The 17,102-nt window shown below is 51.5% G+C and overlaps 1 protein-coding gene across 4 annotated transcripts in view; it reads left to right on the top strand.

Annotated features, from left to right (window-relative positions):
• ETS1 (ETS proto-oncogene 1, transcription factor) overlaps positions 1-16,743 on the top strand; it is a 78,015-nt gene extending 61,272 nt beyond the window's left edge. For all 4 annotated transcript variants that reach the window (XM_064471015.1, XM_064471014.1, XM_064471017.1 and 1 more), the window contains 3 exons: positions 884-1,144; positions 10,865-10,983; positions 11,721-16,743. In XM_064471015.1, coding sequence (XP_064327085.1) covers positions 884-1,144; positions 10,865-10,983; positions 11,721-11,936 — 596 coding nt within the window. In that variant the 3' untranslated portion in view covers positions 11,937-16,743. The remainder of the gene's footprint in view (positions 1-883; positions 1,145-10,864; positions 10,984-11,720) is intronic.
• The last annotated feature ends 359 nt before the right edge of the window (positions 16,744-17,102 follow it).

Raw genomic sequence — 17,102 nt, 5'->3', positions numbered from 1 at the left:
CAGTTTGTTCTTTGGATCCTTTTTTAGCTCTTTGTTTTAAGTACAGAGGGTATACTTATGCTGTCTCTAGTGGGTGTAAAGCAGCATAGCACTGCTGAGGATCCAGCCTCTTGTGTTCTGCTCTTTACTAAAAATACCCCAGAGAGTAGCCTTGATACAACCCAGCTGTGCTCACCTTACCAGAACTGGAAAAATAGCTGTTTGAGCTCTCAGCCTTTTGCTCTCCTCCTCCCTCAAATCTGCTGCTGTTCGGGGATTTGGGGGTGGAAGCTGGTTGTAACGTACAGCAATAAAAAGCTGCTGTATAGTTTTGCAGGAAGCATCAAAAGCAAAGAAGCTGGGTGTCCTGTGCCCTTGAGTATGCCTCAGCAGCATTTCTATAGATACATATAGGTGTATATGTAGAGAGAGAGATGGATATAGGCTGGCAGATGTAATATGGGGCTTATTGGAGACCCATATCTTTGAGCAGCAAGAGCAACAGGTCCTGGCACCTGAACTGAGCCTCGAATATCTCTCTAAAGTGGATTATTTCCCTGCCGTTGCCTTTTTGAAACAGGACAATTTCCGGTTAGCCCCAGGCATCAGTCTTGGGTAGAGAGCCAGGGCTTTGGGTTTTTCCCCTGCCTCTGCCTTGCTTCGCTACCTGAACTTCTCCCAGGCTCAGAAAGCCCTGCTCTGAATTACAAAGATAATGAAGTATCCCAGTTTCAGGCCGTATTTTTGAGTTTGTTTGGAGATGAGATGTGATGGGACAGCGTCGTTTGCCTGGTTGCCTTCTGCCTGCGCAGTGGACAGGCGAAGCATCATTCTCCCGGCCATGGCAAGCTCGAGCATCCCCGTGCCAGCCAGGCACATCTCACATGCCCTTCCTTTTTGCCAGGTAAACTGGGCGGCCAGGACTCCTTCGAGAGCATAGAGAGCTACGACAGCTGCGACCGGCTGACGCAGTCCTGGAGCAGCCAGTCCTCCTTCCAGAGCCTGCAGCGTGTCCCCTCCTACGACAGCTTTGACTCGGAGGACTACCCCGCCGCCCTGCCCAACCACAAGCCCAAGGGCACCTTCAAGGACTATGTTCGAGATCGAGCCGATATGAACAAGGACAAGCCTGTCATTCCTGCTGCTGCCCTTGCCGGCTACACAGGTAGGGTCACGCTCCTCAGGAAACCACCTCTCTGCTGAGCATCTTGGGTACAGCCTCTCCGTCAGTGGAGGGCAGAGCCTCCAGGGTCTCCGTGTTGCCCAGCGTCTGCGTCACTGGCTCAGTGGCGTGTGAGTGAGGGGTTTGAGGTGCCCCAGGGGGCAGCCACGTGCCCGCGGGCACGCCTGAGAGCACACAGCCCCCCAGGGCTTCGTGTCCTTCAAGCGTGGGCACTCCAGACCTCAGGGAGGACATAGGACCTGACTGAATGCAGGGCATTTGATGCCTTGTGTTTTCATTTACACCTGGGTTTCCTCCTGCTTGGGCCTGGTAGGGACTGGTGTCTGGTTCGTATTGCTGAGAACACAAGGTAGTACAGAGCCCTCATTCCCCCTCCAACAATTTTATTCAATGTGCTGGCCACTTGCTTGTGGTTTCCCACCTCGGAGAGGAGTGGCTGCATTTCTGGTGTGGCTGTGTGTGATGCGAAATGATCTTCTCCCCTTTTTGGCATGGAGGAAGCACTTGGTTTTGCTGGTTACCTTGGTGCGAGGCAGGGATGGGATGGTGCCAAAGCAGACCCAAAAGTTTTCCATTCCCTGCATTGGGAGGGAAACTCTGGCTTTTTATATGACAGCCCTTCAGCCATCTGGCATCTCCATGGAGAGAAACCTGGTGGGATGGGGCTTCCAGCTAAAACGGAGTTAATTCTTTCCAGTCCTTCTGTGCCATGTCTTTTCCCTGTACCGTAAGTAAAACTTGCAGGGTAGCGTCCTGCCAGTTCCCCTTTCCCTCGTACATACTGATCTCTCCTGCCCCAGCTGGTAGCAGCTGTGGCCCAGAGGAGCCAAGCAGTGGAAATAGTTTGTGCAGATAAAGATCATCAAAAGGTTCAGAGCAGATCCTGAGGTGCGACTGTCCCTGAAATCTCCTCCCACGCACGGCTCATCTTAGGGCTGATATCTAGTTTTTTGTAAGGCGGGGAGAGATGCAGAGAGGAGGAGAGGTGGAGAGATAATTTTAGGTGCTATGTGTAAAAAAAGGAAGTGGTTTGTTGCTATAGCTTTAGTTAGAAAGAAAGCTCAGCCCTGCCTGCTGAATGAGCCTGTTTCAACCAAGTCTATGCAAAATAAAAGTGTGCTTTGCTATTCCTGAATGGTTTTCGGCTGGGGGATGTGGTTGGGAGAGGCATGAGCAGTAGGAGGGGCCATGCCCCAGGACACTGTCCTCTGCTGTGCCATGGCAGTTGATGTTCCTAAGAGAAGAGACCAGTGAGCACAACTTGCAATTTTTACTCCTATTTTCTCCTGATAATGCCTTTCGCTAAGGTCCGTGGAAGGGTTTTGGGTACCCAGTGCCTGGGCAGGAGCACTGGTCGCTTTTTAACAGCTGTGAAAAGGGAGGCATGGAGGCACGGACAAAACTAGGAACTTTATTTTCCAAGCTGGATGTTTCCCTCCACGTTTGCTGTAGCTCATGGAAAAGAGCTGCCCCCGAAGAGAGGCGACCTTCCCAACTCCCTCCGTGAGCAAGGAGCCGAAGTCGGCCGCTGAACCCTGTGTTTTGCCAAGGAGTATTAGCACCCCAAAGAGTGTCCTTGGACTCGTGCCGCCAGGAAGGGGAGACTTCAGTTAATGCAAAGCCAGAGCACACTTCCAAACGCTTTGCACTGCATAGCATTTTCCCTTGCCTCATTTCAAACCCCATTTTGAGCTGGGAAGATAATCCCTTGGCCCAGGCATTTTGGTCTGATCAATAAGTGGAAGCTCTTGATTTTTTTTGCATTCCTTTACTTGAGAAGCTTTAAACGGGGAGAGGAAGATCAGAGGTTTCCAGAATCAGCAGTCACTTGGAAATCCTTGGGCTGGAGCACTGCTTGCTTGCTCTGAAGGCTGCTGGGCAATAATTCAGTCCTCAAACCGCCACAGTCTGCATTTCTCATTGGGAATGGTCTTTGCACAGATGATCTTTGCAGGCATGTGACCCCAGAGATGTCCTCTCTCCCTTTTTAAAGCCTACTGACCTGTCAGCACCTTGTGTTTCCTGTGCAAAGGGAGCCCAGCATGGGTGCAAAGCAAAGCCAGGTTGCTGTGAAAGCGGGTCAGAGCGAGAGCAAGTGAGAACGTGTTGCATTACAGACTGCAGGACAACTGGGTGCTCTCAAAGCTGTTTTGTATTTGTGTATTTCTGGGGGGAAAAAAAGACCCAAAACAACAAACAACAAACAAAAAAAAAACAACCAGAAAAATCCAGGCTGGCCACCAAGAAGTGCTGGACCTCTTGGGCCAGCTGAGCAAGGAGTGTGGGCACTCTCAGGCAGAACTCCTAGGTCCTTCTTTTTTTGCTTTGCTTTACATTACTTTTACTTTACTCAGGGGAGGAAGTGCTGTCTAGCAGCTAGAGCAGAGGAACTTAGAGTCTGGGCTCTGTTTGCAGCTCTGGTGAGGAGGTGGAGCCTCCAAACAAGCAGAGCAGGGGATTACCAGCCCAGGGTCTCAAAGCAGCCAGGACCCCTGCTTTCCTTTTCTCACTCAGCCTCGAGCACACGTCCACCACCAGTCACCGGCCAGTGGAGCACCCAACAGACAAGCCACGGTGTGCACGTTTTAGAGCTGGAAGGGTGAAACCTGGGACATCACGTCCTTTATCTCCAGGGCTCTCTGGGTTGACTTTAAGAACTTGACAATATTGTTCAGGTTTTGTCACCAAGGGCCTGTTTTGCCGGTGGCCCAGGGAGGTGGCACAGTGCTTTATCGCAGCCGTGGCAGATCTCTGATGGTATCTGCCCTAGGAGGCGCATGCTTTGGTGAGAAGGTGCATTTTGGCGGAAGCTCCATTTGCGTTTGATGTGTTCTTCACCCAGCTCAAAAGCAGCTTTTCAAAGCTGCGTTATCTGCCCCCACATCTTGACCTAATTTAACAAGTTGCCATGGTTGCTCAGATAGAGCTTGATGCAATTTTCTTATCTTTTTTGAAGGAGAAATGTAACTGCTCAGGAGTTGGTGAACTTCAGTTTCCATAGCTGCAGGGAGGGCTGGCTCTGGACATCTCTGGTTTTGGGGCCAGCTTTCTCAAAGCTTGGCCAGCTTGAGTCTTACATTAAGCCAGATTTTTTTTCTTTTGACATGACCTAGGAAATGGAGACAGAATGCATCTATTAAAAATATTTAGGCAAGCGGTGTGTCATGATGCACATTCTCTACAGGCAGATGTGGTAAACTTCACACTGGCTTAGCTGAGCTCAGTTTAAGCTCCCTCTTTCATGCAGTAGTGCAGTGTTTGGTGTGGGCGGGCAGCTCATGCTAGGTGCATGCTGGCACATGGGCACAGATCCCTCCGTACCTGAGCCCAGCTGGGTTAAATCAAGCTCAGCTTTGCCTCTGTGCCGCCTGCAGCCCTGCCTGGGGCTGTGCCCTAGCTGGATCCTGCAAGGCGCTGCCTCCGATAGGTACCGTGACCACCAGCACCCTTCGTGAGACCTGACGCCACGTGGGTAAATGCGGACGGTCTGTAGCAGCGCATGCAGAGAGCAAGTGGTGAGGGTCTGACCGCACTGGTCTTTGGCCTTTCTGCCCTATATTTATTTTTCCACTACTCTGACCTACTTGTGCTTCTGCTCTCCTGGTGATGCAGGTCCAATGGAGGTTCAGACCCTCCCTCGGCCCCTGTGGCTGGCGATAGCCACTCAGGGCTGAATTGGTTTTGGCTTTTCTTGAGTGCCCCAAAGCACCTGCGTGGGTTTACAGCCAAGATATGGTGTTTGTTTGCTTTGTGGCACGTAAGACCTCAGCATCGTCTGTGCAGGCCGGGGCTTTCCATCTCGCGGTGTTGTCTGCATTGCCACAACACCAGAGCTGTGATGTGCTGAGCTGCTGCTCCACATAGCTGAGCACACAGAGCAGAGCGATTCCCCTTGCGTTTGAGAGGCGAAAGGAGGAAAGAGGGATAAGGAAGGTGAAGTGAGTGCGCACCAAACCTCAATCCCTGATCTGCGAGGCTGGTTTTGCATTTGTGACACTGTCCTTTCTTATGGACCTGGTTAAGAAGTTGCTGATACCTTTATAGACAATCTCAGCACCTGAAGAGTTAATACGCCCTTCCCAGTTAATATCAGACATGACCTGAGTGTCTCTCTTAGCAACAGATTGATGCTATCTTCATTATCATGTTGCCCTTAAAGAAGACAGAAAGTAGTGCAGGGAATAGCTGACCTCTCGCAGATGCTATCTCACCCGAGCGCCCAGGAGTGCCGCTGTCTACCCAGGCCAGATCCAGCCCGGATCCTCACTATCAGCATCCGCAGTACCATGTCGATAGGGTCCAGACTTGCCTGCTAGACCCATCTGCCCTGTCCAAATCATCTGCGGTGCAGAACCCGAAGCCTTTGACAAGGCTCCGTTTCTGAGCGATGCCTATCTGTGACACAGAAGTGAAAGCACGCAGCTGCTGTTTTGCAAGAAAGTCAAGTCGGTGCCAAAGAAAGTGGGTCTCTTTCAAAAGAGCTCGTGTGCTGCTTCCCCTCTCCTTGTTGCTTGTGCTGTTGGCCTGAGGCTTCCACCAGCAAGCTCCTCAGACATGCTGTAGTCATCAGCATTCAAAAACCTGCCAGCACCTGCCTTCCCAGCCCCTCTCCCCCCACGGTCTGGTGATACGGCTGTCCTTGACGTCCAGAGTCTGCAGTAGCTTTCCTAGAAACATCAGCATCCTTCCTGCCTGCTTGCCTGCGCTTCTGGAGAAGTGTGCCTGTATGGACATCCATAGCCACTTGTATCTTGGCTTAGGGGCATTTGGGGATGCAGTCAGCTGCCCCAGCCATCAGAAGCAGTACAACGGCAACTCCAGCCCCTGTGCGACGCAGGGGATGTTGTTAGCTTGCTCATTATGGGTCATACCCTTTACCTGCCCTTGCAGGGTGACTTCAAGTGTGACCAGGCTGCAGCTCCTGCCCGCTTTCTGCCTCCGGTGCAGAGCCTGCATGGACCCAGCAGCCCTTTCCGCCTCCGCAAGGTGGGGAGCTTGAGGGTGGGGCTCGGGGCTGGTTCAGTGGCTCCTGCTCCACCTGCCAGACATGTGCAAATGACAGTGAAATCAGCCCCACAGAACACTGCCCAACCGTGACGGCAGCTCAGCTCTCAGCAGAGCTGCTGCAGCCGCCGGCCCTGGCTTCTCAGCAGCCTGGAGGCGATGGCAAAGCAGCAACTGTGGCTTAGTCCCTCCTTCGAGCAACGCGCTGGAGCGTTGCCCGGCAGCTCTTGGCCTGCAGGACCACCTTCAGGGGGAGAAGCAAAGCTCACGAAACCCCTTGTGCTTTGCCAGATGCCTCAAGAGTGAGACCAGTCTACCCATCATGTTCTTCTTCAAAACAGAGGACATGCATAGGAAAGCCCACCTGGCCGCTCTCCTGCGTGTGAGCGTGGCCAAAAGCATGTGGCTCCCCAAAAAAGGTGCTTTCTGGGTCCTTCCCTGCTTTCTTCACGCCTGCTTTTTGGACACGCTTCCATCCGAGCACCACCACCACCCTCCCACTCATGCAAAACCAGCACTTCGCAGTGGTGTGACTACCTGCGCCAGTCTGGGCAGGAGCTGAGAAGGAGGTGGTTGAGCTTGGTCTAACAAGGGAGCCATGGGCATGAGCTCTGCTGTCCTGCCATGTGCCATGGTGCCATCGAAGGGGGCTCGGGGAGAGCAGGCTCATGAGCGAGGCAAAGGCTGTTTTGGAGACGTTGCTATGCCCAATTGTTTTGTTGGGTTGGAACCACAAACCACAGAGCAAAAAGCATAGGTGCGCTGCTTTTTTTTTTTCAGTAGGGTTTTTTTTTCTTCTTTTCTTGTTTGAAAGAAGGAAAACAAAACAGAGGCCGTTGAGAGGGGTGGGGGTGTGAAACTGTCTCGAGAGAGAGTGGGGATGATGCGTTTCGGGCCGTGCCTTCCTGGGTATGGCGCAGATGCCCGGCTGGGTGGTACCAGCATCACCGTTCCAGTGAAAGTGGCCGTCGTGCATAGTTTGGTTTCAAACCCCTCCAGAGCCGCTGGGTAGGAAGGTGATAGGGGACCTCCAGTCCCGACCAAGGGAGGGTGGCACGGGGATGGCGTGGCACCAAACCCTTTGCTCTGGGGACACCCACGGATGCCGTGGGCAGGCTGGTGCCAAGGAAGCACCGCTCAGCCAGCGGTTCCTGACAGCAGCCGGCTGTCACCCGGCTTAAGAGGCATATTTTCCCCCTGACGTGGGAGAATTCCTGTGGTGTGACGGTCCCTGCTGAAGGACCCCGTTCAGTGCCACCAAGGCCAGACAGGGCCCTCATTGTGGCCCCATCAGGCGGGCGAGCCCCTCTGGCGGGTACTATTCTTAGCAGCCTCCGTGGGTGCCAGAGGTCACAGTGGGGCGGGAGGACATCCCACCACCCTCTGAGTCCTCGCCTTGTCTTTTGTGGAGCAGGGGCTGCCCCCGATCCCCAGCCCGGGCTGAGCCTGCTCTGGGAAGCCCCTGGATGTGTGCAGCAGGCCCAGCTCCATAAAAGGTGGCTTGTGTCCCTCCATTCCACACTCGGGGCTGCATCCAAAAACAAGGCTGCAAGAACACTCTGGTGATGGTTGTTTTTTGGAGATAACCAAGGCAACAGGTCGCGTGGTGGGGTACACCCGCAGAGCAGCGCTGGCCTTGGGGCGGTTGGTGCGGCTGTGCGTGCTTGTACCATGAAATGATCCGGACCAGGCGTCACGGGGGGGATTTCCAGCCCCAGCTGGGGACGAGCGTAAGGGTTGAAGCAGAAGGGGTGGAAAATGGGCGCTGCTCCCAGCTCCTGCGGGGGCGGAGGTTTGGGGTGCGGAGACAAGCCCAGCAGCTTCATGCTTGCCCTGATAGCTTTGGGGACATGACGTTGGGGCGGGGGATGACATCTCTGCGTGAGCAAGGGCCACCTTGAAATCGTTTTAGGCACTGGGAAAAATAACTCCCTGCTCCTTGCTGGTCTGCAGAGCAGGCAAAAGCAGCTCATTTCTGAAGATAGCCCTCCCAGCATTAATTACAGCTGTACTGGTCCACCAGATGATGCGTGGACCTCCAGCACCCCTTCCTACCCTGCGGTCTCTCGTGTTTTCAGGCACGCAGGCTCGGGCATGTGCTGGGGTTTGGTTCCTGCCACCTCGTGCATCACCCGCCTCGCTGACATTTCGGAGTCGTGCCCCAGCGGCAGCGGCACATCTGCAGGGCCTCTGCTGCCTTCCCCTCTGGCAGGGCGTGTGTTTATAGGAGCTGAGACATGCCTGCGAGCCCTGCAGTAAACACATTCTTGACATAATTGCTTGTCCAACACAGAGGAATTTGGGGTTTTACGCGTGTCCCACAGGCAGCTTGGAATAGACTTTGGGAATCCCTGTTCCAAGGATGACACCACTTCCTTCATAATCCCAGAATACCCGGCAGAGTGGCACCCAGCGCAGCGGCAAGAGCCTTACCTTGCTTGCTGGAGAGAGGGCAAGAAATTGCTGGGTTTCCCGACACCTCTCCGTGCCAGCTGGCAGCCGAGCTGCAAGCACCAAGCGTGAGCTTTGCCAGCCGCTTGGCTCGGGGTTATTGACACTTGAACCTTGAAAGGCTCCCACAGAGCCAGGGTGGCCCAGTGGTATTGGGGTTCCATCCATCTGATTTTGGGGAAGGAATTTAAAAAAAATCATTGTTCTTTGGTTGAGCAGGAGAGAAATCAGTGCGAGGTGATGAACCTGGGCTTGCTTCAGTCTTGTCTCCTAGGACTCTATTCTGTTAACCTGATTTGGGTGCAGGACGCTCTGTGTGTGTGTGTAGGGAATTGGTGTAAAGTCAGATGGGCCAAGAGAAACCAGCCCTATGTGGATTCACCTGCGATTCCCCGTGGAGGACCTCAGGTGGCTGCAATAACCTTTTTGTCCAATGTTTTCTCTATATTTAAAGCTCACTGCTATAAATAGGTCTAAGCTTTGAGATGCAGTGGTATTTCAGGCCAGGGTTTTGGCTCTTCCCTTTCGGATGAGAGGCGAAGGCGTCATCTGAATTTCCTCCCTCGTTTTGGCATGGATAACCCAACTCCATCCCTACCAGAGAGCGTGGTCGTGGAGTCAACGTCTTGGCGAGCTCCTGCCAAGAACAACGGGCTAGAGCCTTTCCCCGCTGAGTATTGTCTTCCCGTTTACAAGCAGAGAGATGCTGTGAGCTCCCCGCTTTGTCCTGCCCGTGGCTTTGCGATAACCCCCACGGCTTGGCAGAGGACTCCGTGCCAGCAAAACTTCTTTAGGGATGACGGGAGGGAAACAATTTGGGGAGGGCTGGACGGGGCACAGCGATTCCCCTGTCCCAGAGCCAGCTCTCTCATTTCCTCCTCCCCAGCAGCTTGTCTGCTTTTGAGTCATTTTAAGCCTTGTGGAAAGGGGGAACAGCCCTCTCTTCCCTCCGTGGGTTATCCTTCAGCCACAGCTCTGACACCCTTCATTGTCATTTGTGGAAATAGTCTGTTCTCCATCCCTCTTTCTGAATACATAACACTTCTTTCCCTGCTTGAAGCTTGTGCTCGTTGCTCTCAGAAGGCGGGTTTACCCCAGCCTGCCGTCCTAATCCAGCCTGTGTAATTCTTTTTGTGATAATTTCCTCTGTTTGTTATTATTATTCTTGTCATACTTATTATTATCGATATAGCCTAAGCCGCGTTTAAAACGTGGCAAAATCTCTCCCGAAACATGTTGCCCAGAGCTAAGTGCAATATTTTGGGTGCGGCCACATTTAGAAGTTGCTCATCAAAAAGATTTTGGCTTGAGGGTTTCTCCACTACCTTTGATTGGGACACAGGCGCGAAGGAGAGATAAGTATTTCGAAATCACTCCATGTTCACCATTAATCCAGCCAAAACTAGGCTGCGAAGCCTCAGGCTCTCACTGGGGTGCACTCGGTACTGCAGGTTAGATGTGTGGGGCTCAGGACCCCGAGGCAAATTGCTGTTGGCCAAAATTAGCACCCCAAGGGAAGACGGAGACCCTGGTGGTGTAAGGAGAGGCTGAATGTACGTGGGGTGGGATGCTGCGCGCTGCCTTACGCCTCTCAGGCTGGAACCAGCAGCCGCAGGGTGGTTTGCTTATGGCTTTGCTAAGATCGTGCCAAGACCGTGACGGGGGGATCCACCAGTCCTGAGCTGGTGAGATCTGTCTGCCGAGCCAGCCAGCCCCTGCCTTCCCCGTGCTCCGGCAGCCCGCTGAGCTCTGCGAACCGGCGTAGCCCATTCCTGCAGCAACACGCCCTGGAAAGAGGCCAAATAATTTTCATACCTGGGTCCCCCCCTTATCTCGGTAAACAGCAACGGAGCAAAGAGTCAAGGTCGGGAAACGAGAGTCTGCCGGAGTTCATGCGATGGCCAGGAGCTTTTTGGCACGGAGGAAACGGTGGTGCTCTTGTGCCAAGACAATGACTCCTCGCAGTTTGGATGCCAGAAAAATAATCCTATTTATGTAACTCCAAGTGAAGCATTCCAGTGCATGAATATTCAGCTCTTACTGCAAATAGGAAGCTCTTTCACCTGCAGGATTTAACTCTTGAGCTGTCATCTCTTGCCCTGTGGCCACTGATGGGGTTTTTTTGATAGTAGAAGGTTTTATTCTTTTCAGTGAGCCCCATTTGCGTGTGATATTTTCCCCCACCACGGATAGAAGGGGCCGTGCTTTTCCTGGCATTAATGTCTTCTGTTTCCTTTGTCTTTCTAGGCAGTGGACCCATCCAACTGTGGCAATTCCTGCTGGAACTGCTCACTGACAAGTCCTGTCAGTCCTTCATCAGCTGGACGGGCGATGGCTGGGAATTCAAACTTTCTGACCCAGATGAGGTAGAGTGCCCTGGAATTAAGAGCACATCCCCAAATGCTGCTGAAATCTTGGTGTGGGTAACCCTCGCCTCCTCCCTTCAGGGCTGAGATTTGGGCAGTCACGTTGTTCTGGTCATGCGTGTGTGGGGAAAAACAATGGATTAGAGCCCAGCTGAAAACTTGTTAAAAATTGGGCTGCAGGAATACCTAGGAAGCAGTAATTTGTGCCCAAAGTTGGTGTGAAGTAGCTGAAACACCATCGAGAGAGGTGTATTGCCAAAGCTCTTCAAGTAGGATGGGTACAGGTGAGGGGGGGGCTTCCCACTGATTTTTGGGGAGCAGGTGGGACATTGGTTCCCTTCCCTGAGTTATATCATTATGTATCCCTGAATCTGGTGGAGGCACCATCCCTGGGGGCGTTCAAAAAACATGTAGACGCAGCACTTCAGGACATGGTTTAGGAGGCCTGGGGGTGTTGGGTTGGGGGTTGGGCTTGATGATCCTAGAGGTGTTTTCCAGCCTTAACGATTCTATGATTCCATATATTCTCATAGAGTCCTCTGCAATATTCTGCCATTGCACGGGGTTTTCCCAGACTTCAATGCTTGTGACCCATCCGTGTCCATCTAAAAGATGAGGAAAGGCCTCTCCTTCCCTCGTGTCTGGCAGCGCTGCTTGCAAAGAAAGACTTTTCCTTTTTCCCTTCCCTTCCCTGCGATGTGCGTTCCCCCTTTTGACTCTCCCCACCCCTCTCCCAGGTGGCCAGGCGATGGGGCAAGAGGAAAAACAAACCCAAGATGAACTACGAGAAGCTGAGCCGCGGCTTGCGCTACTACTACGACAAGAACATCATCCACAAGACGGCCGGGAAACGCTACGTCTACCGTTTCGTCTGCGACCTGCAGAGCCTGCTGGGCTACACGCCCGAGGAGCTCCACGCCATGCTGGACGTCAAGCCGGACGCCGACGAGTGAAGGCGGCCGGCCGGGGCGGCTGCGCGCCCCGTGTCATTTAGGAGAGTCGATGGGACTTTTTCTGTTGGTTCTTTTTTATTTTTGCTGTTATTTTTGTTGTTCGTTATTATTTTTGGTTTTTTTAAAGAGTAACTCAGATTTGATGCTTTGAGGATGTTGGGAGAGAGGGTGGCGGAAGAGGCAAACTTTTGGCTGAAACCTAAAAAGTTTGGTTCGGAGAAGGATGGGGTTTTTTTTCCTGAAAGCTCCAAGACAGGCTTTTTGGGGGTGAAATTCTGAGTTTTGAGAAAGCCAGAAAAATGTAGCTCACTTAAAAAAACAAAAAACCAAACCCCTCCCCATCCCTTGCTGTTTAGAAAAAAATCTTATCGAAAGGATCCCTTTGGTTTTTGTGTTCAGGAAATGACAGTGTTCCCGAGGATTCGAGGATTTTAAACTTTTATTGGGGCGGGGGGAAGGGAGGGAAAACCAAAGTGGGTGAATATTCCTGCTTCGGGGAGGGGCAATATAGGAAAAAACCAAGAACTGGTTGTCATTCTTGTTACATCGCCTTTCTGTCGGTTGTCTTCTTTTCTAGAAAAGACAGAATTTTTGCCAAGAGGGATCAAGACTCTTTTTTTTTTTATTTGTTAAAGTTTTATTTTATTAATTTTTTTTTTGTGCCAGTATTTTTTTTTTCAAATAGTCTTAAGCTCTAAGATGGTCTCAGTATTGCAATATTGTGTGTGTTTGTTTCTGTTATGCCAGCTGAGAGTTTTATCTACAGTGAGGAAAAAGGAAAAAAAACAAAAAAAAAAAGGAAAAAACCCCACAAATTAGTTTATGTAGACCCCACTGGAGAAGTGTAGCGCTACGACTCAGCATCTCCGAATCGTATGTGAAGGAAAATTAACTCCGAAGTGGCTCCTCGTGATGCTGGCTGGGTGTGCCGCTCTCGCTTCCAGTCCCACACGCTTTGCTCCGCCGTTTGCTGATAAAGCTGGTTGAAATTTCCGCTTTTTTTTTGTTGCTGTTAAAAAAAGGGGCTGCGTTTGTGCACCAAACCCATCCAGATTTTCGGGGAAAATGTCTTTTTGCGTTTTCCAAATCCCTTTTTTGCTTAAGGAACGCGTTGGTGCTTTCAGAAAATTCAGGTTTGGTTTTTTTTGGAGGGGAAAGGGGAGAAATTCCCATGTTTTGAATGTGGTAAATGGAAAATATACAAGTTGATTGGGGGGGAAAAAAGTCAGGGAAAAGTTGAAAAACCAAAGGGAAATATTTTTTCCTTCCTGTTTCAACCAGCTCTGTCTTTATTGCTGTATGTCTTAACCAGCCTGGGCACACGCAGAAAGGAAATTGTCCTTGCAAATGGCTTCTTTACTGCTCTTTGTAAGCCTGATCCTGCAAACCCTTGTCAGGGTGTGATTAACATGAAGCATATGACTGGTGTTGCCGGGGTAAACGAGAGGTCTCGCGTGCTTGAGGCGGTTGCAGGATCAGTCCCGGGGTAGCTGCTCCGTCTGTCCCCCAAACCTTTTGCGGCGTGGTTTGCGTTCAGAGGGGTAAATCCTGCCGCACCGAGCGCTTCCTGGGATGCTCTGAGCGGATCGAGGCTGACAGCTGCCTTCGGGCTGGGCTCGGTGTGAGCTAGAGGATCAGGCAGCGAGCGTTTCCGTATCCAGACATGACCCTGAAGCCGGATCCGTGTGGATCCCACTGCCAAAACGGGGCCTTTCGCCCCTGAGAGCCGCTGGGCGTTTTCATTTTTAAGACAGTATTACACATTTGAACCAAAAGTACCTTTTTTTTGTGTGTGTTGTCTGTCTGTCTGTCTGTGTGTTTTAGGTAGTTGCTTTCATTACAGAAGCACTGTGAGATGGTAGTGGGGGGCGAGGTGGGGAGAGGCTTTCCAGACATGCTCACCGAGCGATGCCTGCCTGATCCAGGCTGATACATCGGGTCGGCAGGACAGGACTCTGCGTGCAAAGAGCTGAAATACTGGGGCACGTAACCCCCCCGCTCAGGGGCGGCGTTGGATGGGGAGCTCGACCCCAGGGCAAGGTGGTGCTCAGAGGTGCTGGGCTCTCCTCTTCCTCGGGAGCTGGGGGGCACCCAGCACCTCTGTATCCCCGCTTGGTCATTTTGGGGTGAGTCAGCCCCAAAACTGCTGCGTGCTTAAAAAACAGGTGATGGTGGAGGGGAAACGAGTAGGCCAAGAGGGAGCTCCGGCCAAGGAGGATGGTGGTTTAGGCAAGGGAGGTTATTAGCTATGCTGTTAGCTCGTGGGGCTGGGGCTGCGCATCATCCCGCTGAGCATTCGGGAAGAAAAGGGTGGGCTGGACGGAGAGGAAGGAAAGGGATGGAAGGGAGGTGGAAGGAGCAGGCACCAAAGGAGGAAAGGGACGCTGCCCGCTGCGAGGTTAAACGTCAGCTCATCTCCTCGGGCAGACAGGGCAGAGGGGAGAAAGCTTGGCCGAGCTGGAGAGAGGAAAGGAAAACGTAGATATCGTGGATGAGGTCCCCCCCACCGGCAAGGCACTGGGGCAGAGCTCTGCCGCAGAGCCCAGGCTGAGAAGGGAGTCGAGCAAGGTGTGACGGCACAGAAATGTGCAAGGGAGGAGTGGTTAAAGAGCACCCCAACAGGACACGCCGCCGGGGTTGGGTTTTCAGCATTTGGGTGGCTCTTTTAGGTGTTCAGGATTGCTGTCTTGCACACAGCCGCAAAGGACCCTTAGCTTACCCTTCCCGGGCCACTTCTGATGTTGCTTTGAAAAATTCCCCCTTACACCCTTTTAAAGGGTGCTGCCAGGAGGCCAGGCGCCCCATCTCCTGCCCTCGGCACCACGCCGTGCCCCAGGAGGTGTCTCCTGCTTTGCTCGGATGCTCCACTGCAGCTGAAGTGCCTTTTTCAAGCAGAAAACAGGGATAAAATTTCCCTCCGACGGAAGGAACCGCAGGCTCGGGTACCAACCCCATCCCTCTGCCAGGCTGAATCCCTAATCCGCTCCGCCGTGCTTATTTTTTCAGGTTTCCAGGCCAAACCTGTGCGTTCCCAGTGATTTGGGGTAGATGGTTTAAAGGTTAGAAAGGGCGAGTTGTGGAAAGCAGCTCTGTTTTTTGGAAGTAGCCACTGGCTGGAGCTTCTCCATCGTTTCTCCTGGCCGTTTGCCATCCCGGCTCGCAGCCCGGGGCAAGCGCAGCAGGAGAGGGGCAGTACAGTCCTAGGGGCGTCAGGTTTACCATCTTCTATTTCCCTTTACTTTTTATTCCCGTTCTAGAGACCATCCCAGAGAGGACTGTGTCCTGTTTATACACTGGAAATTTGCGGATTTGTTTTTGTTTCTTTTAATTTTCTTTCTGCTTTTTAATTGCCTGTTGACTTTTGGCGAGGGGCGTGCTCAACCGATGTGCTGGAACCCAAACCCTCCGACCTCCTATTCTTGGAGGCCACGAAAATTTGGTTAACCCACACACCCCGTGCTGGACCAGAAGGATGGGTTTGAGAGGGATGATGATGATCTGCCAGGGACGGGGCTCGCTCCGGTGCCGGTTTCGCTGCGTGGGAGCGAGCTTCACCCTCAGCAGATACACGTGGCTTTTGGAAATTGGGTAATTTTGTCTGGTTTTGGAATGTCTCAGGCGTGTTTGGGATATTTTCTGTGTTCTGCTCGGGATCTGCTGTTCTCCATGCAGGGGCACGTCCCCTTTGCAAAACCTGAGCCCTACCCTGGGAGCTTAGCTCCTGCAGACAGCCTTCCAGGGCCTCGGCAGTCGGTGTCTGGGACCTCAGTAAAAGGAAGAAGAAAAAAACCTGATGAAAAATATGAGCACTTTTTCTGCTGCCTGTCTCTCTCCATCTCTGTGCGTAGGATGGTCGTAACCCGTGGACGCTCGTGTGTGTGCAAGTCTAGATCCATTTTATTTCCACGCTACCACCGTCCCGCTCCAGGCATGATCGTTCAGGTGGAGAAATAGCCAAACGGGGCAAGAAATAGGAGCTATTGTCAGATTTAACCTTCTCTCGTCTTTCCAAACCAACACCTCCTCCAAAAAAAAAGGTCCCCGTAAGCACCGATAGATTCAGACGCTGCGGGAAACGTCTCCATCTTCTGACTCTTGCTCTTCTGGAGGGTTTTTCTGCGGGGCTTTAGGGCTTGGTTGCTTGTTCCTCGTTAACGTCGCAAAATTTGGATGCCTTGGCGTGCTCTGCTCTCTGGTAGGGTCTATATAACATCTGTGAGCTGTTGTCTACATTCCAAAGAAGTTTAAATAAATGATAAATCTATGTATACGTATATGTTATAATGGAATATCTCCAGGAATTAACTGCCTCAGTAAAAAAAAAAAAAAAAGGAGAAAAAAAAGTCTGTGTTTTGTTTTGTTTTGTTTTTACATATGGGACTTTTTTTTTTAAGCTGATAAACATAGAAGAAGAAAAAAAAAAGAGATTGTTATATTGTGCTGTTCGACTATTTTCCAACTTGTATTTTCATATAATTTATATTTTTTAAAAGTGGAAAAAAATTTTAAAAGCGAGATTAAAAACAAGAAAAAGCAGGTGCTTTTTAAAAAAACTGAGCTGAGGTAGCTTAGAGATGTAGCGATGTGTGTGTGTGTCCGTGTGTTGTGTTCTGTTCTGTTTTGTTTGGTTTTGAAACAAGAAAATAAGAAGTCCCTCCTCCACTGAATTCTTAAAGAAGGAGGGGATTGGTTTTGTTTTAATTGCTGATGCTGGCACATCATTTTGCTGGAGAGTTTTTTATATACTGTAGCCTTATTTCATATCGTATTTTAAACCATGTGAAATTAAAAAAAGAATAATTCATAACCCCCAGTGTCGGTGTGCTTATTCGTTGCCTTTACTCTTTAAATTCAGGGAGCAAAGAGGAAAAACAATGCAAAAACTTAGAAATCCCAGCAGCTTCTGTATATTTCTTTTTTTTTTTTTCATCATTAAACAAAATTGTGGGGTTACAGGAAATAACGTCCGGCTGGCATCGCGGCCTCTGGTCTCGGGGGCTGGGAAGGGACCCCGCCCGCTCCCTCTTTCTTTGGGAGCATGGGTTGTCCTCTCCGGCTCCTCGGAGAGCGTCGCGGCTCCGCATCGCTGTCCCGGGGCAGCTCCGGGGTTTCAAAACTGTCCTCCGTCCTAAATCATCCCTGGGAGCTTGGCTTTACCACCTCAAG

The sequence above is a fragment of the Phalacrocorax carbo genome, chromosome 21 (genome assembly GCF_963921805.1).
Source record: "Phalacrocorax carbo chromosome 21, bPhaCar2.1, whole genome shotgun sequence".
NCBI lineage: Eukaryota > Metazoa > Chordata > Aves > Suliformes > Phalacrocoracidae > Phalacrocorax > Phalacrocorax carbo.
This window is presented reverse-complemented; position numbering and strand designations above follow the sequence as displayed.